At 60.9% G+C, this 23570-nt stretch overlaps 2 protein-coding genes and 2 non-coding genes across 7 annotated transcripts in view; 3 read left to right on the forward strand and 1 right to left on the reverse strand.

Moving 5' to 3' along the window:
* Positions 1 to 329: 329 nt before the first annotated feature.
* Positions 330 to 457, forward strand: LOC112445245 (small nucleolar RNA SNORA57). The gene has a single exon (XR_003033611.1). It is a non-coding gene; the product is annotated as a small nucleolar RNA SNORA57 (small nucleolar RNA).
* Positions 458 to 5089: 4632 nt separating this feature from the next.
* On the forward strand, positions 5090 to 12667 carry SLC6A8 (solute carrier family 6 member 8). Its single transcript, NM_174611.2, is given in 13 exon segments — positions 5090 to 5477; positions 7004 to 7135; positions 7967 to 8216; positions 8626 to 8758; positions 9496 to 9630; positions 9738 to 9841; positions 9932 to 10056; positions 10642 to 10754; positions 10880 to 11017; positions 11107 to 11209; positions 11295 to 11395; positions 11487 to 11657; positions 12230 to 12667. Coding segments are annotated over 13 exon segments (1908 nt in total). The 5' UTR covers positions 5090 to 5215; the 3' UTR covers positions 12371 to 12667.
* TRNAG-GCC (transfer RNA glycine (anticodon GCC)) lies at positions 11870 to 11941 on the forward strand. The gene has a single exon. It is a non-coding gene; the product is annotated as a tRNA-Gly (tRNA).
* A 4797-nt stretch (positions 12668 to 17464) lies between the features above and the next one.
* The window catches only part of BCAP31 (B cell receptor associated protein 31), a 29011-nt gene continuing 22905 nt past the window's right edge, over positions 17465 to 23570 (reverse strand). For 3 of the 4 annotated variants that reach the window (XM_005227692.5, XM_010821565.3, XM_024988111.1), the window contains exons 5-8: positions 20559 to 20694; positions 19584 to 19704; positions 18689 to 18789; positions 17465 to 17821 (exon numbers count right to left, since the gene is read on the reverse strand). In XM_005227692.5, coding sequence (XP_005227749.1) covers positions 17783 to 17821; positions 18689 to 18789; positions 19584 to 19704; positions 20559 to 20694 — 397 coding nt within the window. In that variant the 3' untranslated portion in view covers positions 17465 to 17782. 4 annotated transcript variants of the gene reach the window in all.

The raw sequence follows: 23570 nt of genomic DNA on the forward strand, positions 1-23570 counted from the left end.
AAACGGGGACATCCGTTGAACTACCACGACCAGGTGACCGAGGTCAACACTGACAGTGGGAGTCATGTGGAAAGCACGACGTCCTGCTGGGGTGTGATGAGAACGACACTTTACTTCCACGGGCTTCCTTTCAATAACCATCACCCTGTTATCTCGAGATATGAAAACCAGAAAAACTCCAAGGAGTCCTCCAGGACCTCCTCCAAGACACCAAAAACGAGGACGGTCACAGCCCAGAGGAACCAAAGAAGATGGGACACCAATGCAGTGTGGGATCCTGGGGCAGAAAAAAGACATGAGGAAATACGAATATGACCGTGGACTGGAACCCTCCCTTTCTTGGCAGGGATTGGGTGTGTGGTCCCGGGTTGCATAACGTACAGAGGCAGAGGGAAAGCGCCCTGGGTCCCTTGGCATCATGTCTTCGGTACCGGCAGCTTCAGGCACCAGGACAAAGGCGGAAAACTGGACCTCAGTGGGTGACAATGTAGAGCATTGGTTGATTATTGTAACAACGGGAGCACGCAACGGAGAGTGTTAGTAACAGGGGAAGCTGGGAGTGGGGGTGGGAATTCTCACTACTAGCTCTGCTGTTGGTCTGTGCCTCTAAAGCTCTTCTGATAAAAAGACAGTTCATTTACAACACAGAAACCAATTTTAAAAATCCTGTTGGGGGAGGTCTGTGTGGATGAGCACAGCTGTTGGACCAGCGTGCTGTGCAGGCTGGGGAGTGGTAGGTTGTCCACCATCAGCCTCCACAGGCTTCCAGCCTCTCGGGTGGCCCTCCCCCCAGCCCACCGGGCAGCCTGCACCTTTCTTCCCCTTCCCAGTGGCTGGAAGCACAAAGCCCTTCAAGGTAGACGCCAGTTTTTCCTTTGTTCCCAGCTAATTCTAACTCCAAAGCTTCCTGTGCCTGCCAGCCTCCAAAGAGGGGGAGCCCCCAACCTGCCCCCACCCTGTCTCCAGCTATGAGACCCTCTTGGCATAACCAGTCACCCCAGGGCAGGGTGCTCTCCCACTCAACCCACTACTCCGAAGACCCCAGTAGGAACCAGCACTGGGTCCAATCCCCAGCCCGAATTCCCAGGCCTCCCTGGACAATGGGAGCCCCCCGGACTGGCCTTCCCTCTTTCCAGTTCTCCCCTCCTCCCCTCCCCTTCCTCTTCACCTCCTCCCTCTCACCCACAGTCTAATTGTGGCTTCTTCCTGAGGAATGCTTTGCATCTCACAGAGGAGGAGTGATTGGGAACCCATCTGGAAGGGCCAACCTTATGGCAGAAAGCAATGAAGAACTAAAGAGCCTCTTGATGAAGGTGAAAGAGGAGAGTGAAAAACCTGGCTTAAAACTCAACATTCAAAAAACGAAGATCATGGCATCCGGTCCCATCACTTCATGGGAAATGGATGGGGAAACAATGGAGACAGTGACAGACTTTATTTTGGGGAGCTCCAAAATCACTGCAGATGGTAACTGCAGCCATGAAATGAAAAGACGCTTGCTCCTTGGAAGAAAAGCTATGACCAACCTAGACAGCACATTGAAAAGCAGAGACATTACTTGGCCAGCAAAGATCCATCTAGTCAAAGCTATGGTTTTTCCAGTAGTCATGTATGGATGTGAGAGTTGGACCATAAAGAAAGCTGAGAGCTGAAAAATTGAAGCTTTTGAACTGTGGTGTTGGAGAAGACCCTTGAGAATCCCTTGGACAGCAAGGAGATCCAACCAGTCAGTCTTAAAGGAAAGCAGTCCTGAATATTCATTGGAAGTACTGATGCTGAAGCTGAAGCTCCAATACTTTGGCCACCTGATGCAAAGAACTGACTCACTGGAAAAGACCCTGATGCTGGGAAAGATTGAAGGCAGGAGGAGAAGGGCGAGATAGAGGATGAAATGGTTGGATGGCATCACCGACTTGATGGGCATGAGTTTGAGCAGGCTCCAGGAACTGGTGATGGACAGGGAGGCCTGGCATGCTGCAGTCCATGGGGTCGCAAAAAGTTGGACACAACTGAGTGACTGAACTGACTGGAAGGGCCATCAATACCTGGGTCCAGTGGAGGACAGCCTCCTGGCTTTCAGCTGAGGTTCTGCTGCAGCAGAGGGAGGTCTGACAAAGCCCTGAGACCTCACCGAGGGTTGGAAACCCCTCTGCCTGTGTTCAAACACTGGAGACCTCCCTGTCTGCTGGGGCACTCCCACGGGCTGCTGGGGTCCACACACCAGAGGACCAGTCCATGAACTCCATGTGTCTCCAAAGGCCAGCTCACCTCGGTTGGACGTGGAAGGCTGTGTGGGTATGCGCTTGGGTCAAGGCCCCTCTCAGCCTCCTCTCCAGCTTCCTGGACCAGAGAGCAGCTGAGCTGAACCCTGCAGGACCAGAAGGTGGTAGGCAAGGAAGAGGCACCCCGGGTCGTGGCCCATGGGCCAGCTCCACGAATGTTAGGTGGATCTTCGGTGCGAGGAAACCACAGGAGAGGACATGTGGGGAGGGCCTGGTCAGATTTGTGCTGCTGAGAGAAGCGTGGGTCACAGGAGGGGGTCACGTGGGGTCCCGGGAGGCGGGAGGTGGTGTCAGGAACCACTGGAACCAGCCTGTTGCAGCCCCTGAATGCGGACACCCCAGCTCCAAGTGGCTGGAGGTGGTCCCTGAAGGAGCTGGAGCCATTTTCCGCAGCCAGCTCACCCTTGAGAGTTCTCTAGGACCCAGTCACCTCTCCCTGAGAAGCCTCTGACCCCACCATAATCGCGGCAGGCAGGTGACAGCTCCCTCCCGTCCTGCTGCTGGCCTTGATACATGTGCCCCGCCCTCCTGGCAAGGTCACAGGAGGCCCCCACTCTTGGCTCTGCTCGATTCACCCTGTGTCCTCCTCAGAAAGTGCCAGCAGTTCACCATATCATCCTCCGCCCTGCAATCCCTCTCCCCGCCAACTTCCTCAGAACAAGCAAATTGTTACATTCTGGAGGCTCCTTGCCCCAGCCAAGACCTCACCATTCCCGAACTTGTCCCAGCAGTCACGTCACCCAGGTCCCCGCCACAGCTGATGCCTCCCCTTAGAGGCATCACCCCACCCGGCCTGCAAATGGCATCCTGCCCCTTCCCCTCTGCCTGCTTTGCTTAGATACTCTTTTGCTCTCTCCAACGTGTCTGGGGGTGCCTGTGCTTGATTGGGCCCTGGCTTCCTCAGGCCATCTTTGGGTCCTGTACTCCTCAGTTGCCTGTCTCCCAAGCTGCTTCACTCTGAGGCTGGGCCAGAGCTCCAGATCGGGGCTCCTGAGGAGTCAGGGGACCCTCGTCACCTTGGGAAGAGGGGTTCCCTGAGCTCCAGGCCCCGCCCCCAACCTGAGCCCAGAGACCCTGCCTGTCTACCCCAGCGGCCAGTCAAGGCTCCCTGAGCGACGCTGCCCCTCCCTCACCTAACAAGCTCAAGCTGGCTCGGACCGGAACTGCTTTTCTTCCTAAAGCCGCCCGGAAGGCTGAGGGTTTAGCTTAACGGGATGAGCCATCTGGGGACTGCAGGGTGGCACGCTCGGGGGAGCCTGGGACTGGGGGCAGGGGGTTGGGGGTGGGCACAGCGCGCATCTGCAGCCATGATGGTAACCCCTCCCTGCCCCCTCGTGGGGCTACTCTCAGTCCTGGAAAATTCCAAACAGGCGGCTCAAGGGCTGCTGGGGAAGCAGCTGAACAACCTGGGTCCTGCTGATCCCTGGGGAGAGAAAAGCGTGGAGCGGAGGCCTTTGGGGGGAGGGTCCGTGCACCTGCCAAGCACCAGAGGGCACCCTTACCCTATAGTGCCACAGTCTCCTGCAGGTCGGGCACGCGGAGGGGCCGCAGGAGTCCCTCCCACCGTCCACTTGGGTGAAAAAGTGCGGCCTTGTCCACCGGCCAGTCAGGCTTCCCTCGGCTTGTTCAGGAGAGTCAGCGAGCGCTGTCACTCTGACAACCAGGACACTAACAGACCAAGGCTGTCTCCCTGAGGGATGTGGAGGGCCCAAGGGCAGGAGACAGGGTCTCGGCAAAGCCCCTCAGCACGCCTGGAGACAGACCCCCGCACCGCCACCGCAGCCTTTCTGAGGGGGCTCGCTGGGCCCAGCGCCTCAGCAGGTGGAAGCAGCCTGCACCCCTGAGGTGGTGTCACGGGGCCCGGAAGCTGGAGGCCTTGGTACCCAACCTCGGGTGGGACTCAGAGATGGGCCAGGCTGCAAGGAGGTTGGGGCGGGGGGCGCCCCAGGATGTCCGAGAAGGTAGCCGGGCCAGCGGCTGGCCTCGAAGCGGGAAGGGCAAGTGAGGTGGCTGGACGGTGCTGCGGGCCTGGAGGAACCCGGGATCAGGGGCGGCTGGGATCCGGGAAGGAGGCGCTGGCGGGCGCCCCAGGTAGCGGGCGGCCTCCCGCGGGAGCAGCGTCTCTGGCTCTGGAGAAGGGCGGGAGGAGGTGGGCGGGGTGACCAGGGCGCGCGGAGGGGGAGGGGCGAGGCCCGTCCTCGGGGGGCGGGGCGAGAGTGACGTCACCTTGGAGACGGTTCATAAGCGGCCAGCAGTCCGGCCAAAGAGGAGAGGCGAGATCAGAACACGGTGGTGAGTCGCTGAGCTCGCTGCGGCCCGGAGAGCGGCTAAAGCCGCCGCCGCCGCCGCCGCCGCCGCCGCCACCACCGCCGCCGGGAAGGAGGGGCGAACGCCTAGGCCGCCGCCGCCGCGGGAGCCGCAGGCGAGTCGGGCAGCCGCGCCGGGCCGGGCCGGGCCGCAGCGGGCGGTGGGGGGGGAGCGCGCGGGAGGTGCGGGCCGCAGGCTCCTGCTCCTGCTCCTGCTCCGGCCGCCGCTTGCAGACAGGGGGCTGCGGATGCCGCCCGCGCCCCCGCTAGGCTGAGCCTCAGGCCGGGCGAGCCACCGCCGCCGCCGCCGCGGGAGCTGCGGGCAGGAGCCTCGGGAGCCGTCGCCGCCGCCCGATCGGGCCCCGCCGCCGCCCGCGAGCCCCCGGGCCCCCGACACACATGAGATTCTTTAGGCTCACTTTCAAGTGCTTCGTGGACTGCTTCTGACCGCGCCGCCCCCGCTGTCCCGCACCCCGCCCGCCTCCCGCCCGCCGCCCCGACCCCCCGGTCCGGCCGTCCTCGGCCCCCGGCGGGCCCGCGCCTTCGGGGCCTTTATCCCCCCCTGCGCCGCTGGCGACCCCGCGCCTGTCCGCCCGCCCGCCCCCGCGGGCCGCCGTGCCCCCGGCCATGGCCAACAAGAGCACGGAGAACGGCATCTACAGCGTGTCCGGCGAGGAGAAGAAGGGCCCCCTAATCGCGCCCGGGCCCGACGGAGCCCCGGCCAAGGGCGACGGCCCCGCAGCCCTGGGGGCGCCCGGCAGCCTCCTGGCCGTTCCGCCGCGCGAGACCTGGACGCGCCAGATGGACTTCATCATGTCGTGCGTGGGCTTTGCCGTGGGCCTGGGCAACGTGTGGCGCTTCCCCTACCTGTGCTACAAGAACGGCGGAGGTGAGCACCGGGCCCCTCCCTAGCCCCACTGGGGCGGCAGGGCGAAGTCCAGAGGGTGGGGAGGCCCCCGGGGTGGCGAGGGAAGGGGAGGGCCGGGGGGCCGCCCCTCACCCGCCGTCGCCGCTCGGTGGCCCAGCCGGGCGGCCACCCCCCTGGCCGGTCATGTGCCTGGCAACGTGGTGGGGGAGGGGGCCTGCGAAGGAAGCCTCGAGCTGTGTCGGCCCCCCACCCCAGCACCAACACCCGCAAGTGATTGGCCACTGAGGTGGCCAGGCGAGGCCTCCCGCCTGGGGGGAGGCCTCCAGAGGTGAGGAGCCCTGGATGCCCCCTCCGATCAGGCACACAAGTGGCACATTGTGCGGGCCCCCCACGTGTGCACACACGAACACACACACAATGGGCCACTCTGTCCCTCCCCCTGACTTCCCCTCCCTTCCCTTCTCTCTCTTCCTCTTGCCTCCCCTCCCCTCCCCTCCCCTCGAGCCTGGGCCTGGAACACTGGGTGCCGGAGCCAGGCTTGGGAAGCCGGCAGCCCGGGCCGCCTGGCGCCATTGCTGGACACACTGCATGCACACCCCATGCCTGCCCGCCCCAGCCCAGCTTAGCAACAGCGATGGGCACGCGTGTGTCCTGTGACTGCAAAGCAGCCCCAGGGGTGGGGTGGGAAAAGCCGCAGGGACTAGGCAGCAGGCGGGAAACTGAGGCTCAGAGCAAAGGCCTTGGCCCAAGGTCACAGCAGGAGGATGCAGAGACCACGGGCCCAGCCAAGCGGCAGCCAAAGCTTAGCCTTTTGAGTAGTTGCCTGGCGAGCTGGGCCAAGGGTCAGGGGCCTGGAGGGGAGGGGTCCCCCACCCCCATCCTGGGCGCTCCTGTCTTGTTGTACCTGCCAGGCTCCCCCAACTTGCTCACTTCGTGTCCTTGCTTAGCAACCCTTTCACATACCCTGCACTCTGCTCACTGGTAGACAACTCCACCCACCCACCCTCTTCTTCCTGGGCCTTCAGATGTGCGGGCAAGAGGCTCCCTTCCCTTACCCAACCCCAGTGGGTCCCCGGGCCCGAGTGCCAACCACAGCCAACAGGCATGAGCATGCACACTCATTCATGCCCTCACAGTTCCTTCCTCTGCCGCCCAGCAAACTGCAGCTCAAGGGGTGGCTTGTATCCACAAGTGTGTGTCTCTGCCGTGCCCGTTAGTTAGCTCACCCTCGGTGAGTAGGGGCCAAAGCCCTATAGGGGAAAGGGGCTCTCAGGAAACCAAAAGGAAATGGGGTTCTGCTCGGTGCCTGCCCCCCCGCCTCCCCGCCAAGACTGTTCACCTTGGGCTCCTGAGTCAGCGGCCACCCCTTATACTGATTCACTCAGTGGGAAGTTATCATGGCCTGGGTGGAGCCTGAAGGTGGGGCTCCACCCACACCCCAGGGCTTGGGAAGGCCCTGGACTGTCTTTCCGCAGTTCTGGTCAAGTCCCCTGCCTGGCCAAGGGGCAACCCTGTGCAAGTGCCCACCTCCAGCTTTGTCCCCCCAGGTGTGTTCCTTATTCCCTACATCCTGATCGCCCTGATTGGAGGAATCCCCATCTTCTTCTTGGAGATCTCGCTGGGCCAGTTCATGAAGGCCGGCAGCATCAACGTCTGGAATATCTGCCCCCTGTTCAAAGGTGAGCAGCCCTGGCAGCTCCCGTGTGACCCCCGCGGACCTCTGCCTTTCTCCACCCCTGGGACAAAGATGGTACCCACTACAGAAAACCTCATCCTGTCTGAGCACCAGGCTTGGCATGTGGCCCTCAAGCTGCGAGGACTTGAAGACCACCTACCTGGGTGACCTTGGTGGTGGACCTCTTCCCCTCCCCGCCGGGCGAGAAAGCCCTGCCCACCACCCTTGGGGCTGGAAGGAGGGTGGCTTGGTGTGAGACACGATGGCAGAAAAAGCCGAAGGAGCTGACCCTAGGCTGTGGCACAGACTCATGAAGTGACTGGCTGAGGTTGCCCCTGAGAGGGTGACTGTCTCCCACCCTGCCCCAGGTCCCCATAAAACCCCCCAGCTGCTGAGTATGGGAGGTTGCTGTTGGGAGGGGCGGGAAACAGGTGAAGGCTTGCCCGTCCTTCACTCATCATGCTGGCAGTGGGACTCAGGGGATGACAGGTGTGAGACTAGGGAAACAGGACTTGCCTCTCATGATGGGATGTGTGCTTGTCCGAGGGCTGGGGAGGAAGCAGGGGGCTGGGGGAGGATCTGATTTTTGGCCACAGATTGAGAGGTCTGCCTGGCATGGGGCACTTGTACAAGGAAAGTTGGGGGCTCGGAGGGGTCTGGGTGGACAGCAACAGAAGGGTCTGGTTGCACTGAGGGGGGTCAGAGTCAGCAGATGTGGGGAGCAGGATGTTAGGGGCCCAGCAGGGATCACCGGCAGTGCCTGGTCAGGAGATCGTGGGAGCAATGGGGCCTGGCCAGGGATGAGCCTGGACAGAGACTCTTCCCTGCTCCCCAGGCCTGGGCTACGCCTCCATGGTGATCGTCTTCTACTGCAACACCTATTACATCATGGTGCTGGCCTGGGGCTTCTATTATCTGGTGAAGTCCTTCACCACCACGCTGCCCTGGGCCACGTGTGGCCACACGTGGAACACTCCCGATTGCGTGGAGATCTTCCGCCACGAAGACTGTGCCAATGCCACCATGGCCAACCTCACATGTGACCAGCTTGCTGACCGCCGGTCCCCGGTCATCGAGTTCTGGGAGTGAGTCAAAGCACCTCGGAGCCAGGCCTAGTCTGTCTCGCCTCCTGCACATAGCTTGTGTATGCGCATGTGTGTATGTGCATGCGCGCACAGGTACATGCACATGGGTGTGTCCCGGACCCTGCCCTGGAGGCATGCGACCAGGGATGCAGAGCAGGCTGTGCCTGCCCGCCTGGGGAGGGAAGCGGGAACTGCTGTTGGGCCTACTGGGGATGGCATGGCGCTGGGCTGCCTGGGGGTCCGGGCACACAGACTGCAGGGACCCCAGGCTGGGGACTTAACACAGGCCTCCCAGAAGCACCAGTAGGACCAGCTAGACTCAAGCGCTGCCAGAAGAGCAGTGCCACCCAGGACTCTCCCAGTCTCTTGGCCTCTGCAGGCACAACTCTCACAGGCTTTCCTTCTCCAGGAACAAAGTCTTGCGGCTCTCTGAAGGGCTGGAGGTGCCAGGGGCCCTCAACTGGGAGGTGACCCTGTGTCTGCTGACCTGCTGGGTGCTGGTCTACTTCTGTGTCTGGAAGGGGGTCAAGTCAACAGGCAAGGTACAGCCGGGGGAGACCCCGGGGCTTGGGCACCACTGCCTGGGCGTGGGGTGCAGTTGCCAGGGACCACTGCTGCCACAGGAGGTGACTGCATCAGGGGTTGTACTTCAGTCCAGCCCCAGAGCCCCACCCAGTGGAGGGGGAGAGGCCCCCACAGTGGCTGCCCCTTCCCTGGGGGTGGGGCATCCCTGTCCCACCTTCCCACCCTCCCAGTTTCTGTTGATTCCAGCTCTGGTTTAGGGTTCTGGTCAGTTTTAGGGTGTGGGTAGACCCGGTCTACTGCCTGTTTCTATCCCCTGATGTGTGGCCTAGAGGACCCCAGCGGGGAGCCTGGACACATTGCTCCTTCGGGGGCCCACTGTCCGGCTGGCGGGACCACTGAACAGACACAAAATAAGACAGCCTGCTGAGCAGGCAGACCTGCTTGGGAGGCAGACGCCTTCAGTGTTATCTCACTCTTACCTGTCTCTGGCAGGCTGAGTTCTAATCCCAAGGACCTTGCGAGCACATGACCTAGAGTCAGGGGCCCAGGAAGCATGGGACCTGATCCTGGCCCCCTCCCTGCCGCTAACCTTGCTTGCTTTGGGGCTGCCGGTATCCCAGCTGAGCACAGCCTCCTTTGGCAGCCATGGCTCTGACTAGAAGGCAGGGTAGGGGGCGGTGGTTTGAGTGGCCAGCATGGGGGGTACTGCGGCCTTCCCAGCAGGACCCCCCTCTAAGCAGCCCGACCCCCCCAGATCGTGTATTTCACCGCTACATTCCCCTATGTGGTCCTCGTTGTGCTGCTGGTGCGCGGAGTGCTGCTACCTGGCGCTTTGGATGGCATCATCTACTATCTCAAGCCTGACTGGTCAAAGCTGGCATCCCCTCAGGTGAGGGAGAGCAGAGGGAGGGGACACGGTGGTGGCGGGGGACACGGGGTCGAGACAGGCACCCCAGCAGGGCTCCCCACACCTTCTCTTCCCTGTCTCACCTCCAGGTATGGATCGACGCAGGGACACAGATCTTCTTCTCTTACGCCATCGGCTTGGGGGCCCTCACCGCCCTGGGCAGCTACAATCGCTTCAACAACAACTGCTACAAGTAGGCACCGCAGCCGGCCACCCCTGCCCTGCCCTACCCACCTGTGGGCGGCAGGCAGTCTCAAGAGCCTGAGTGTTCCCCTGTCCACAGGGATGCCATCATACTCGCCCTCATCAACAGCGGGACCAGCTTCTTTGCAGGCTTCGTGGTGTTCTCCATCCTGGGCTTCATGGCCACAGAACAGGGCGTGCACATCTCCAAGGTAGCAGAATCAGGTAAAGACCCCCCCGCCCCACCAAGCCCCAGCCAGGCTTCTGGAGCCGCAGCTGTACCACGGATATGAACACACGCAAATAGCCATTGTGAGAAATGGGGAAAAGTCCAACTTGATTTGTCCCATCAGCATGGGCCAGGAGGAGGCCTGGCTGAGCAACTGGGAGGCACAGATGTGCCTCCAGCTCAGGGCCAGAGCCCCAAGCCCCCATCTCTCTCTCCAGGGGCCTCGGGGTGTGTCCTGCTTGCCAGAGTGTTGCCCAGGGAAAGGGTGGCCTTTTCTGGGTCCGTGGGGACCTGTGACTGCAATGGCTACTGGAACCCAGGCCCCAAAGGCTGAGCCAGACATCCCTGTTACAGGTGTCAGTCTACCAAGGGCCTGCGGGAACCTGCCATCATGGTCCCTGGCATGGCGCACACACAGGGGTGGGAGAGGCCCGGTGATGCTTTGCCACAAGTGGGAAGGCCTCTGTCCACAGGGTACCCTGCCGTAGTTCATTACCCTGGTGCTGGGGGACAGGGTGGGGTGGGGGACAAGATGTGGGTGGGGGGCTCTGGATGTCCACACCCCGCACCTTCTCCCTCAGGGCCTGGCCTGGCTTTCATCGCCTATCCGCGGGCCGTCACGCTGATGCCCGTGGCCCCACTCTGGGCAGCTCTGTTCTTCTTCATGCTGTTGCTGCTTGGTCTGGACAGCCAGGTTTGCAAGGGGTTATGGGCCTACAAGGTGTGTGATGGGGGGTGGTTGTGGGCCTAGGGCACCCTGGGCGCCAGGAGACAGTGGGTGGCCAGGGGAGGGGCCTGGCCTGAGTTGCCCGGCTACAGTTTGTAGGTGTCGAAGGCTTCATCACTGGCTTGCTGGACCTCCTCCCAGCCTCCTACTACTTCCGATTCCAAAGGGAGATCTCCGTGGCCCTCTGTTGCACCATCTGCTTTGTCATCGACCTCTCCATGGTGACTGATGTGAGTGTGAGTGGGACGTGGGCTGCCCACCCCTACCCCGCCTTGCAGGCGGCCAGCTACCAGCCCCCCTGACCCGGCCCCCTCCACAGGGCGGGATGTATGTCTTCCAGCTGTTTGACTACTACTCAGCCAGTGGCACCACACTGCTCTGGCAGGCCTTCTGGGAGTGTGTGGTGGTCGCCTGGGTGTACGGTAGGTTGGGGTCAACAGGCGAGCCAGGCTGGGGCAGTCAGGGGCGGTGGTGGGCGTCTTGAGCTCTGGCCCTCCGTCTCTGCAGGAGCTGATCGCTTCATGGATGATGTGGCCTGCATGATCGGGTACCGACCTTGCCCCTGGATGAAATGGTGCTGGTCTTTCTTCACCCCACTGGTGTGCATGGTAAGGGAGAAGGCCAGGCAGGGTGCAGGGCACCCAGGGGCCAGCCAGCCATGGCTGCTGGGGATGAGTGCCAAGCTTCTCTCACCCACAGGGCATCTTCATCTTCAATGTGGTCTACCATGAGCCGCTGGTCTACAACAATACCTACGTGTACCCGTGGTGGGGCGAGGCCGTGGGCTGGGCCTTTGCGCTCTCCTCCATGCTATGTGTGCCCCTCCACCTCCTGGGCTGCCTCCTCAGGGCCAAGGGGACCATGGCTGAGGTCAGTGCCCCATGCCTCCCTTTGTCCACGCGCCCCCCCCCCCTTGGTCCAAACAGGACCTCCAGGGTGCCCATCCTGCCAGCTGCCAGGACAGGTGCCCGGGACACCCTCGATGGGGTATAGATGGAAAACAAGTGGTCCCTCCAGGGACTCTGGTCATGTAGACCTGTCCCCAGCCTCTGTTTTTACAGCCACTCAACCCTACACTGGCTTCCCTGGTGGCTCAGATGGTAAAGCGTCTGCCTGCCATGCGGGAGACCCAGGTTTGATCCCTGGGTTGGGAAGATCCCCCTGGAGAAAATGGCCACCCACTCCAGTACCCTTGCCTGGAAAAATCCCATGGACGGAGGAGTCTGGTGGGTGACAGTCCATGGGGTCGCAGTCAACTGAGTGACTGTACTCACTCACTCGACCCTCCCCTGAACCCAGTTTCCCTACTGCAGGCGTCACAGCCTGGCCAGTGACCAGGCCTGGGGCTCCAAGTTGGTGGCAGGTGGCGGGAAGTGGCCAGAGGCCCAGAGTGAGCAGGGGCCCCTCCCCAGGCACTCAAGGCACGCCCCTCTCTCCCACAGCGCTGGCAGCACCTGACGCAGCCCATCTGGGGCCTCCACCACCTGGAATACAGAGCTCAAGACTCGGATGTCAGGGGCCTGACCACCCTGACCCCAGTGTCTGAGAGCAGCAAGGTGGTGGTGGTGGAAAGCGTCATGTGACGGGCCCCCGGCACCAGCTCCCCCTCTTGTAGCCATAGCATCCCTGCTTTAGCCCCCCCCACCCCTCCCGGGGGGCTTGCCTTTCCCTGCCACTCAACGGGGGTCTGCCTGCCTGGGGTGGGGGGAGGGGAGGAAGCACCAGAGTGCTTATAACTCACTTTTTTTTCCATTTTTAATAAAACACCAAAAAAATACCACAACCCACCAAAAATAGATGCCTCCCCGCCCCCATAACCAAGCTGGTGCACACGCTGCTCCCCAGCGCACCGCCCCCCCCCGCCCCTGCTAGTACCCACTGCAGTCTCACCTCAGCCCCCTGCTCCCTGCCTGCCTCTCCAGGTTCTGCCCAACATACCCTTGGGTGGCCCCCACCCCAGAGGTAGCAGCGTGGGGCCCAGGATTGGAGAGCAGAGGGGGAAGGTGGGGCGCACAGCCACAGAACCAAGGCAGATACTTCAGCTGGGCTAGACCCCTCTCCCCATCCCCGATCTAGACGCTTAGAGAGCCAGCCAGCAACGGGACCTTCGGTTCCTGCGCCAATTGCCACCAATATCAATTGTGTGAGCTTGTGTATGAGTGCACGTGTGTGTGAGTACATAGGGTATAGATCTCTTCTCTCTCAGCAATGGTGAATACCAGGTGTAAGTTGTGCCTGTGGGCAAATGAGGCTTGTATTTTGCACATTTTATAAAAACTTGAGAGATTTCTGCTTGTATATTTCTAAGAGAAACACCCCAATGTCCCTCTCCTTGCCACGCCCCATCCCTTTCAGCCCCTCTTATACCTCTGCCCCCCAGCCAAGGAGTGTGAATTTCTAGATCTAATTTTCATAGGCAAAACAGAAGCTTCAAGCTATCAAGTGTGCAAGTCCGTCGTGTGGGTATGCATGTGCAGTCCCCAGCCCCAGACCAGTGGAAAAGTGCAAGGTTGGGGGGAGCCTCACTGGGTGTCCCCACAAGTCGGCAAGGTCGGCTGATGCATCACCATGGGGGCCCGTGGCTTCCCACCTGGCCTGCTCAGGCTGGCCCCCACCCTGCCCTCTGGGATGGGCACCACCTGGGACAGGCACCACCACTGCAGGGACCCGAGGTGGGCACCAGCCTAGGTATGGCTCCCACCTGAGAGCTTCAGGCTGATACACTGTCCATGTCTCAAATCCTCCATGTGTCAGGTTCACTGAACCCTGCGTGTCACGTCCAGTCCTGAGGGGGCCCTTGAGGGGCTTCCCTCACACCCTGACATGGGCTGGACGGGTGGGGCTGGGGGAGGGCCAGGGTCCAGTGGGGACGCCCTTACTGTGCTAAAAGCCACTGCAAACAGCAATAAAGACGTCATTTTCCAAAGCTGGCTCCTGCTTGTCAGGTGTTGGGGGGGCAGTCAGGGGATGATGGGGTGTGAGCCCTCCCCACCCTGAGTGGCTTCCCTGGGCAAGTGTTGGTTCTGAGGTCTCTACACCTGGCACAGTTCCAGGAACAGTGCAGGGAGCTGACATACTTGGGGACCAAGGGCCACTAAAGAGGAACGCACTAAGCAGGGAAGGTGGGTGTCAAGTCCAGGCTCTAGCTTCTCAAGGGTGCTCCTCTGAGAGCAGGTAGGGCCCGGGGGAAGGTTGGTCACTGGGCAGGACCAGGGCACTAGCAGGTGCAAAGTCACCAGGTTAGTGACCTGCCTGCACCTGATATGAAGAGCTGACTAACTGGAAAATGCCCTGATGCTGAGAAAGATGGAAGGCAGGAGAAGGGGGGTGATGGAGGATGATATGGTTGGATGACATCACTGACCCTGTGGACATGCTGCAGTCTGTAGGGTTGCAAGGAGTTGCGCACAACTTGGCAACTGAACAACCAACAGGTTTGTGGATGGCTGGGACCCCTTCTTGGGTGGTGTTGCCAGGCTCTGCACCAGGGAGACGAGGTTCAGAGGGGACAGTGTTATCTACCAAGTAGAAATGTCTAGTCGGCAGATAGACAAGGAGTTTGAAGTTCTAGAAAGTCTGCACTGTAGACAGAACTTTGGAAGTTCTCATTACATAAAGACGGCCCTGAGCCTGGATGAGTCCCTGGGCAGCTGGAGAGGGAGCCTTGGCCCAGGCACCGAGCCCTGGGGCCCTGGGACACTCTGGATGTGGCAGAGCAGAGGGGGAGCTGGCTGCAGAGTCAGGAAAGTTGGGAGGGACACCCCTCCACCACCCAGAACACACATGTGAGGGCCCACCATCCCCTCCAGGTGTCAGGGAGGAGGGAGTGATGGGCTCTGTCGGAGCTTTGGTGATAAGATCACACAGGATGAGAAACCTGGGGCGAAGGCAAAGGCAAAAACCTGATCGGGATGGCATTAAGGGGTGGAAGCAACCCATCTCCGCAAAGAGGAATAAAGAAAAGGAGGTCCATCCTGAAAAATGAGGGAAATTCTGACACCTGCAACAAGATGGATGAACCTCTGAGACATGACACGTGGCAGAAAGCAGCCAGAAGACACATCCTGTGTGACTTGACTTCTCTGAGGAGTGCAATTCCAAGAAAGTGGGGGGGAGGGGGGAAGTTAGTGTTCAATGGGGACAGTGTCCGTTTGGAATGAGGGAACAGTTCAGGAGATGCGCAATGGGGATGGCTGCACACGACGGAAGTGCACTTACTGCCATTCAACTGCCATCCTGAAAATGATTCCGGGGGAAGTCTGAGATTACACACGCTTTGGCACGAGGTTTCAGAGGTGTGGCGGGGAAGAAGTAGACCAAGGAAACCCATTCAGGATCCATCCAGAATAACAGGAGGGAGGATGGGGTGAGACACAGACATACAGGTGGCCAGGGCCAGTCCGCTTATCAGCTGAGGCGGGCCTTCCTGGGGTGGGCGTCAAGGTAGGGCACCGGCTGCCTGCTCTGAATGCCAGCCTGAGCAGAAGGGATGGGGTGGCCCTTCAGAGAAAACGGACAACTGGTTCCTCTTCAGTCCCTCACAGGCCATTCCCCGTTTAGCCAGGCAGCGACCCCTTAGTGAGGGGAGGGCCTGAGCTCTTAACTGGACAGCCAGGGGTGGGCTCTGGCTTGTGCCAGTCACAAGCAAACATTCCGGTGGTCACCAAGGAGAACCTGGACAGGGTGCAGGTCACCGGAGCCTGGGGAGGAATATCAGCTGAGTAGGCCCCACCCCAAGTCAACCTGGGCCTCTGGAGCCTCAGCTGGCAGAGATGCCTCCCTGGCCAGATGGTGGCCCAGCCCCTGCAGTGCCAACGCCTGGCCTGCCAACCCAACCCTTGTCCCACCCTTCTCTGAAAGGCTCCTCATCCTACAAGCTTCTGCTCTCGCCACACCTACAACCCCAAGAAGCCTGTGCGCTGGCAGCTCAGCACCACCAGTGTGGCTTTCCCAAGAAGGCCCTCGCACCCTCCAACTCAACAGTCCCTACCACCCCAGACCCTCGCCACTCCCCACCCTGCATGTGCTCAGTTGTGTCTGCCTCCCACCAGGCTCCTCTGTCTAGGGGAGTTCCCAGGCCAGAATACTGGAGTGGGTTGCCGTTTCCTCCTCCAGGGGGTCTTCTGACCCTGAGTCACACCAGCTCCTTCACATCTCCATTCTTCTAGCTGTAGCCGTGCCTTGGCTCACATCCTTGTCACCTCTTGCCAAATGGCCTCCAGGCCACCTGCCACCAGGCCACCAAAGAGTCAGAAAACATCAACAGTGCAGTAAGGGGCACTTGACAGAGGTCATGCTGCTTGGCTGGGTCCTGTTAACTAGGGAACCCGTCCCTGCAGCAGACAGAGAACATGCGGACCAGCAGTGGGAGAGACAGGTCAGGGTATGGATCAGCCCAGCCCTGTGGTGCCCACGAGGTTACCAGAGGTGCAAGCAAGGCAGGGAAGACTATTGGGTACAGTGGCTTACAGCCCCACTCTGAGCAGAGGCTGCCGGCTGAAAGCAGCCTTCAGAATGGGCTGGAGGGGGCAGTGCCCACAGCTGGCCCTCCAGTCTTAAGTGAGGTGGGCACCATGCTTTCCACTTTTAAGAGTTGGCCATCCCCGTCACTCTCTTCTCCTCCCCAGCTAGCTGCTTCCGCTCCGCCCAGCCCGGGGAAGAGCCTAAGGGCCCATGGTGCGGACTTTGGCCTGCAGGAGTTCAGAGCAAGGCAAGCTCAGGAAGGCCGAGGTAGTCAGGGAACACTTCCTGGAAAAATGGGACAAGCTCTCAGCCTTGGCATAGCAACCAGAGGGTGTCATCTGCAGCCTCCCTCCGCGGCAGACACCACCTAGAAGGCCACCGGAAACGGGGGTGGCACTCCCCACAAGAACATGGGCAAAGAACACTGCTTAAGGGAGCCACCAGACTGAGCCCGGTGGGAGAAGCTGGTGCTCAAGGCTGGCTGTCTGCACCCGTTTCCAGGGGCCCCCGAATGCCAACAGAAAACACCTCTGACCTGCCCCCAACCCCCCTCACCCAGTCCTCAGAAGCAGCAGAAAAACACTAGAGCCTCCTTGATGGCGGCCACCTGCCAAGCCAGCCCAGGGGGTGTCCAGGCCAGAGCAGGATCATGGGGTGGCGGAGGGGACCCCAGAGCCACCTGGAGGCTCTGCCCACTTCCTCTGTTTGCCCTGGGCCAGGCGTAGGTCACCACCAAGGGCACGTCTTCGCTCTCGCCGGCATTAGTCAGAGGTCATCCTGGAAACCTTCAGGAGGGGGCAGGGCAGGGAGGGACTGGTGGCACTCTGCCATGCTCTATCTGGCCTCAATGTGATGAACAGGACCCAGAGGAGGCGGGCGAGGCTGCCACCCGGAAGCCCAGTGGGTTCCCTGCGTCTCCCGAGCTCCCCTGGGCCCAGGGAGATGACAGGACCAATATGCCCTGCGTGGCCGTCAAGCCGGGCCTGGCCTGGGGTGCCCAAGGCAGGGCATAGACGGGGCAAGTTCGAGCCCGCACCCAGCCTGGGAGGAGGGAGCCTTTGGGAATTAGAACAAAGGCAGGGAAAAGCGTCCTGCAGGCCTCTGGGGCCAAGCCTGGGGCCGGAGTCTCTGTCCGAGCTGCCTGCTTGGACAGTGTCTCAGCTGGTCCAGGCGGGGGGATCACAAGGGGGCCTCAGTCACACGCACGCAGCACAGACATAACACAACAGACTTTATTGCCCCCCAAGAAGCTATCCTTCCTGCTCTGCCTGCCTTGCGGCAGGACCGAAGGAGGGGGGCCTTAGGAGCCCAGAATATCAGCACGCAACATCGAGGGGCTTAGCCCAGTGAGAAGCAAGCCCCGCTGCAGCCTGGCTCATTCTGGGGGGGGGGGGACCCGGGTCCCCTAAGGAATGCAGGCAGCGCGTGGAACAGCAAGCAGCATGAGGAAACAGAAGCGCAAAGGAGAGAGTGGCGGTACCGAGCGAGGCTGGGCCCTGCAGCGGCAGCCGGCCGCAGGCGGCCGGGGAGCATCACTCCTCCTTCTTGTCCGAGGGGCCATCTACTGCAGCCTGCAGAGGGGACAGAAGATTGCAAAGCGGTGGGGGGGGAAGGCCAGGGTGCACCCCTCCCCTTTGCCTTCCAGTGCCCTCAGCCCCAAAGACCTGGCTGGGCACCCCTTTCGCCACACGCCAGGCAGCCGACAAGCCTGGGAAGCCCCCCCTGAGCAGCCCTGTCTCCCGGGCCTCACCTGCACCCCTCCTCATCCTCACGGTGGCCTCCACATTTCCAAGTCCCTCCCGCGTCCTGCCTTCAAGCCTGCCCTCGACTTCAGCTCTTGGTCCTCCTTTGGGGGCTGGGCACACCCTTTCCACCCTCTGTGGCACCCCAACTTGGGCCCCCAAGCACTCAGTCAAGCTGTCAGAGTTCAGGGATATTTCCGTAGCCCTCATGCCGAGTTTCCGGTCTCCCAGAGCATGTGGAAACAGGGCAAGTGACTAGGACCTGTGATGCTCCCTGCTCTCTGCCCCAGCGCAGGGAAGGCCTGGGGCAGGGTGGGGAGTTTCCCATGAATCTCTCTGGTACTTGCTGGGGCCCTTCAGTGAACCTGAACAGGAGTCAGGGGGGCTCAAAACTGTGCACCAGGGGTACACGGCAGGAAAGGCACTCTTCTCAAGGGCACTGATGCTGGGCACGAGGCTGGGAAGGCCCACAGTGCAAAGGGCTGGCCTGGAGACCAAGGCCACCTTGCTAAGTGACAGCCATCTACCAGGCCACAGCCCTCCTACCCAAGGAGGGGTTCCGGCTTTTGGGGCCCAGACTGGCACTGGCTGGAGCAGCACTAGAGAAAATCAGGGGAACTGGGAGAGACTGCAGCCAGCTTGCTGCCAAGGCCTCGCCAAGCGGACAGAGATCGGCCTGGAGGCTGAGGGGCTGACCTGCAGCTTCGTGTGCTCCTCCAACAGGCGGTCGTACTCCTTGGTGAGGCCCTTAGACTGCTTCCGCATGGCCAGAGCTTCATTTTCCGCCTTCTCCAGCTCTGGGGGGAGCACAAATGGCGAAGGAAGGAAAATGAAAAGATGAGGTTGAGGGAGAAAAGTGCCGTTTACTGGAGACAGCAGATGTGGCTGCCCCAGGTCCGTCCCCAGTGAGAGTGTCTGGGAGACCCCTCCTCTCAAGAAGACTCCTCCACCAGGTGCTGTGGAAGCATCCAGAAGGCGAGTCTCCAGAAGTGGGAGAGGCCTGGCCAACAAACCCGGAGCAACAGGAAGACATTAGGGCTCCCTCCCCCCAAACCCTGTCATGGAGATACCCTGTGTGGCTCTCAGCAGGAGTGACTTCACGGGGCCTGGGGGCCTGGGAGAAACATTCTGAAAAGGTTCGGGGCAAGAGCAGCAGGACCCCAGCCTTGAAGCTGGGAACAAGAGACATGTCAAGAGAGGGCTTTACGAAGAAAGCAGATGGGAGCATCTCTAGCAGCTCTGGTTTAGCCTGCCTTCCCCACCCACCAGGCCCCTGCTGACAAGACACAGAGTGCCATTCCCCATGCCTGGCACTGGCTGAGATGCTCTGGAGGTAGCCCCTGCATCTCTGGGGTGCCTGGGCCCTCCTTGCTGGGACTCTACACAGACTGCTAAACCACGAAGCCCCGATGGCTGAGGCCAACCCCAGCTGGGTTTCGGCTGGGCGAGCTGGGAGCCACTGTTTACTTTTGCCCAGCTCTTCAGCCTGCGTGCGAGTTTGGTATGAATCCTTTGGCACAGAAGGTGCGGCAGCCACCCGCGGAGGCTCCAGAGTTCTGGGGGCCACGGGCGACCTGAGCGTAGCACTCACTTTGCTTGTTGACAGCCAGCTCGTCCTTCAGCCTCTTGAGATCAGCCTTCAGGCTCCTGTTCTCTTCCTGCACCTTCACTTCGCTGTCCCTGCCACCCAACTTGGTGACACCGCCAGCTTCCTAGGAAGAGCGCCAAGGATCCAGGTCACTCAGGTGGAGGAGGGGACGGGGGAGGGAGGGAGAGGAGGCCTGGTCCGTCCTCGCCACTGAGCTGGGATTCCTCAAGCTGCCCTGGGCACTTGCCCCTTCGGAAATGTCAGCACAGAATCAGGCCACTGTGTGTTCCCAGCCACCTGCTACAGCTCACAGGCCACATGCCCTGCCTGCCCTGGCTCCGTTCTCAGCAGCTCCTCCGAGTTTACCCCCAGGCTAGCCAACAACTCAACTTGCTGTCATTTGGGGACTGTGGCCAGTCACCCCCAACTGACCCAGGCCCTCCCATTTCCCTCTCCCCAAGCGCCACCCTTCACTCTAGCCAAGCCCCCACACAGCGCTGCTGTGCCAACTGTCTTCTGCCTCTGAATCCAGCTCCGTCCATCTCCTCCTCCCCAGCTTGGCTCACACCTCACCTCCTCAGACAAGCCTTTGAGGATTGCCCCACCTCATCCCCAGCTGATAGCCATCCTCAGGAAGACCAGGGCGGTGGGGGGGGGGGTCTTGTCTTGGGTGTTTCTGTGCTAACTTGCCCCATGCTCGCAGCCCAGGGCTCGGCTCCTTAGGGAGTAGGTTTTATCAGGGAAGAGTCTGACCTGGCTATAGCAGAGGGAGGCAAACAGAATAGCCGGGGTGCCCCCTTGCCCACCATGACCCCCAGACCCCTCCCACACACCCGCCCTCCACAGCGAAAAATGTCCATTCGTCCGTCTGCCTGACTGCTTCACTTTTCGGACAACAGCAGTGTCACATATTTCCGAGGCCCACGAAGAATGTCTCGTGGTGAGGGGAAGGAAGGGGGTCAGGTGGACCCAACTCACCTTCTTGAGCAGGTCGTTCTCCTCCATGTACTTCTTGGCTGCATCACTGGCGCTCTCTGCCTGCTTTTTAAAGGCTTCGTTGGAGGCCAACAGCGTGGCCTGCTGGGAGATGAGAGTCACCAGGCGTCTAAGCAGACTATAATTGTTGATAAAACGAAGGGAGAGAAAAAAATGGCTTGCATGAACTTCTTTGGGTTGCGCCCACCCTCTACTTGCCTCCAACCGAGACCTGTCCTTCTGGATCGCCAGCCTGGAGAACAGCAACGTACAGCCAACATGAGGGCAAAGATGGAGATGGAGCTGGGAGCTGTCCTCCGCCACCATGATTGCTAATGCCCCCAAAAGGCTGCTTGCAGCCCTGAGGCTCTCTTCCAGCCTCGAAGGCACAGGCAGCAGGGGCCTGACAGGACAAGGGGGACCGGGTTTACGTCCAGCCTGGAGGCCCAGAACCCGGCACTGCAGGGCGGAGCCCAGACATGCCAAAGCAGCCCCGATGCCCCTTTCCTTGCTGCAAGGCTGCACTTGCCCTGATCACCCGGAGCAGCCCGTGCTGGGGGCACTTCGAACGGGCCAGCTGAATCGTGCAGGCCACCTGGGGAGGCAGACACTACCACTGCCCCCATTTTACAGAGGGAAACAGAGACTCAGGCTGCTGAAGCCATCGCTTACAAGCCAGAAACCAATGTGGCTGGAATGTGCACTCCTGCCCGTTCTGACCCCAAGGCCCGAGCTGGCAACCACGCCATGTTCTCAGTTTCCAGGGAACCACACCCGAGGGCGATTGCAAGATGGAGACACCTCTCCTCAGGCCCTTCCCATAGGCAGTCCACAGGCGGCTGCCAGAGCACATGTGTTAGACAGGATCACCACCCTGAGGTTTCCCAGGGTGAGGGGGACAGAGGATAAGGGATCAGGGCCCAGGTACACATCTCAGGTCCAGACCAGCCACGCTGCTGCCAGCCAGAAGGATCTCTATTCGTCTCCAAGGCCAACTGTTCAATATCATGGTAATCCAAGTCAATGCCCCAACCCAAAATGCTGAAGAAGCTAAAGCTGAATGGTTCTATGAAGACCTTTTAGAACTAACATCCAAAAAAGATGTACTTTTCATTATAGAGGACTGGAATGCCAAAGTAGGAAGTCAAGAAACACCTGGAAGAACAGGCAAGTTTGGCCTTGGAGTACAGAATATAGCAGGGCAAAGGCTAGGATGGACCTGCCCAGTCACTGCCCAGAGGAGGGTGCAGGACAGCCAGGGCCCCAGGGGCAAGGGGAGGACTCAGCAAGGGTATTTCCCCAACGATGTGCTCACTCTTAGGAGACAAAGCAACCGAGGCTGCCTGCTCTGAGGCATCATCTCCGGCCTCTTCAGGGCTCTTGTGGACACCCGCTACTCACACCGGCTGAGAGGAGCAGGGAGAGACGGGAGGGCCGAGACGCCCAGCTCATCCTGGCCGAGCCCCTGCCAGGGATGAGCCCGAGGCGAAGCGACTCATGGGGGCTGTGAGGGACCCATCACGCTTCCTGGTTCAGAGAGCGGCTCCAGGGGCCCCTGTCAGGACGGGGAGAGCCAGGCGACTGATTCCTGGCAGGAAGGGAGAGTTTCCAGTGACATGTGCTCTCTAAAATTAGCGAGCGGGACCTCGTGGCCTGGGGCTCAGGTTTCCCTGTCTCAGCCCTGACTGCCCACCAGCCTGCCCCCCACCAGGCTGGAACCCTGGAAATGCAGGGACCTCTCGAGCGCCCCGGGAGCCAGAGAGAGAGAAGCAATGTGCCTGAGGCACACAGGCAGAGTGGCGGTCCCCGGAGGAGCCCTGCAGGAAAGGCAAGTCTCACTCAACCCTGAGCCCACAGGCAGCCCCCAGACGATCCTGGTGGGGTGGAGCCAGCTGCTCCTCCCAGCTGGAGACTGGGTTGGGGGGGAGGGCACGTGTGCCACCTGGCAGACCCAGCTGGCAATGACAGGGCGGGCCAACCCGAAGTGACACTCCCTGTTTGCCGGCCCCCACAGGCCGACTGCGGCAGGGCTGTGAGTGACTACAGCGGCCGAGCCAGGAAGGCCGGGCCCAGCTCTGCTCGGGGCCCTCCGGGCCCAGCCCCACTTACGGAGAACCAGGGTGAGCAGCAAGAGCAAACACGTGGTACCGAGCCCCAGAACTGCCCACCGTGAGGGCCTCCCCGATTCAGGTCAGGAGCCTCCAGGATCAGGGCCCTGCCCCCGCCACATGTCTTTCATACCAACCGTCTTCATCCTTGTCCTCTCCTTTCTTGTTAGACCTGTTCCTCCAACCCAGCCCCTGGCAATTCCGGGTAATTCCCTCCGCCAGGAGCCTCATCCCTCCAGGCTCTCCTGCCCAGCAGCCCAAGCCCCTCACGGATCCCCTGGCCCCTCCACGCCCCAACCTACACTGACCTGAGCCTTGCCCTGACCACGCCACCAGCAGTAACCGCTGCATCCCAGGAGCAGCCTGTCTGTAGCGTTTGGGGCGGCTGACAGGTCATCCCCTTGCAATTCTTCCCTGCCCTTCCCTCCAACACCCCCAAATGCCTGCCTTCAGGATCCTGGCCAGATCTTGACATCCGGCAGCCTACCCTCTGGTGGCTCCTGTGTCCCCCCAAGGCATGGCCGACTCAGCCCATCCAAGACAAGCCAACCAGCCCTGCAGTAGATGGCATCGCTGATCTACCTGAGCTCTCGGACTTGCATGTCACCCGGGGCCCCAGTCCTCCTGAGGCCTCATTGCTTCTCTCCTGGGTGACTGTAACAGCTCCTAACTGGCCTCCTCCCTACCCTTGATCATACAGTTTTGCAAACCACAACCCGAAGGAAAGCCAGTGACCCTTCTCCAAGACAGTCTGACCATGTCACCCCTCTGCTGCGATCCCTGATGCCCGCCTACTGCCTCTGGCTGGCACACAGCCGTCGGTGAGCTGGCTCTTATCCCCTCCCCACCTGCATGGCCCTCTGCTCCAGTAACACCGAACTGCTGGCTGTGCGTGAGCACACCAGTC

Source organism: Bos taurus, chromosome X (genome assembly GCF_002263795.3).
Source record: "Bos taurus isolate L1 Dominette 01449 registration number 42190680 breed Hereford chromosome X, ARS-UCD2.0, whole genome shotgun sequence".
In the NCBI taxonomy this organism is placed as follows: Eukaryota; Metazoa; Chordata; class Mammalia; order Artiodactyla; family Bovidae; genus Bos; species Bos taurus.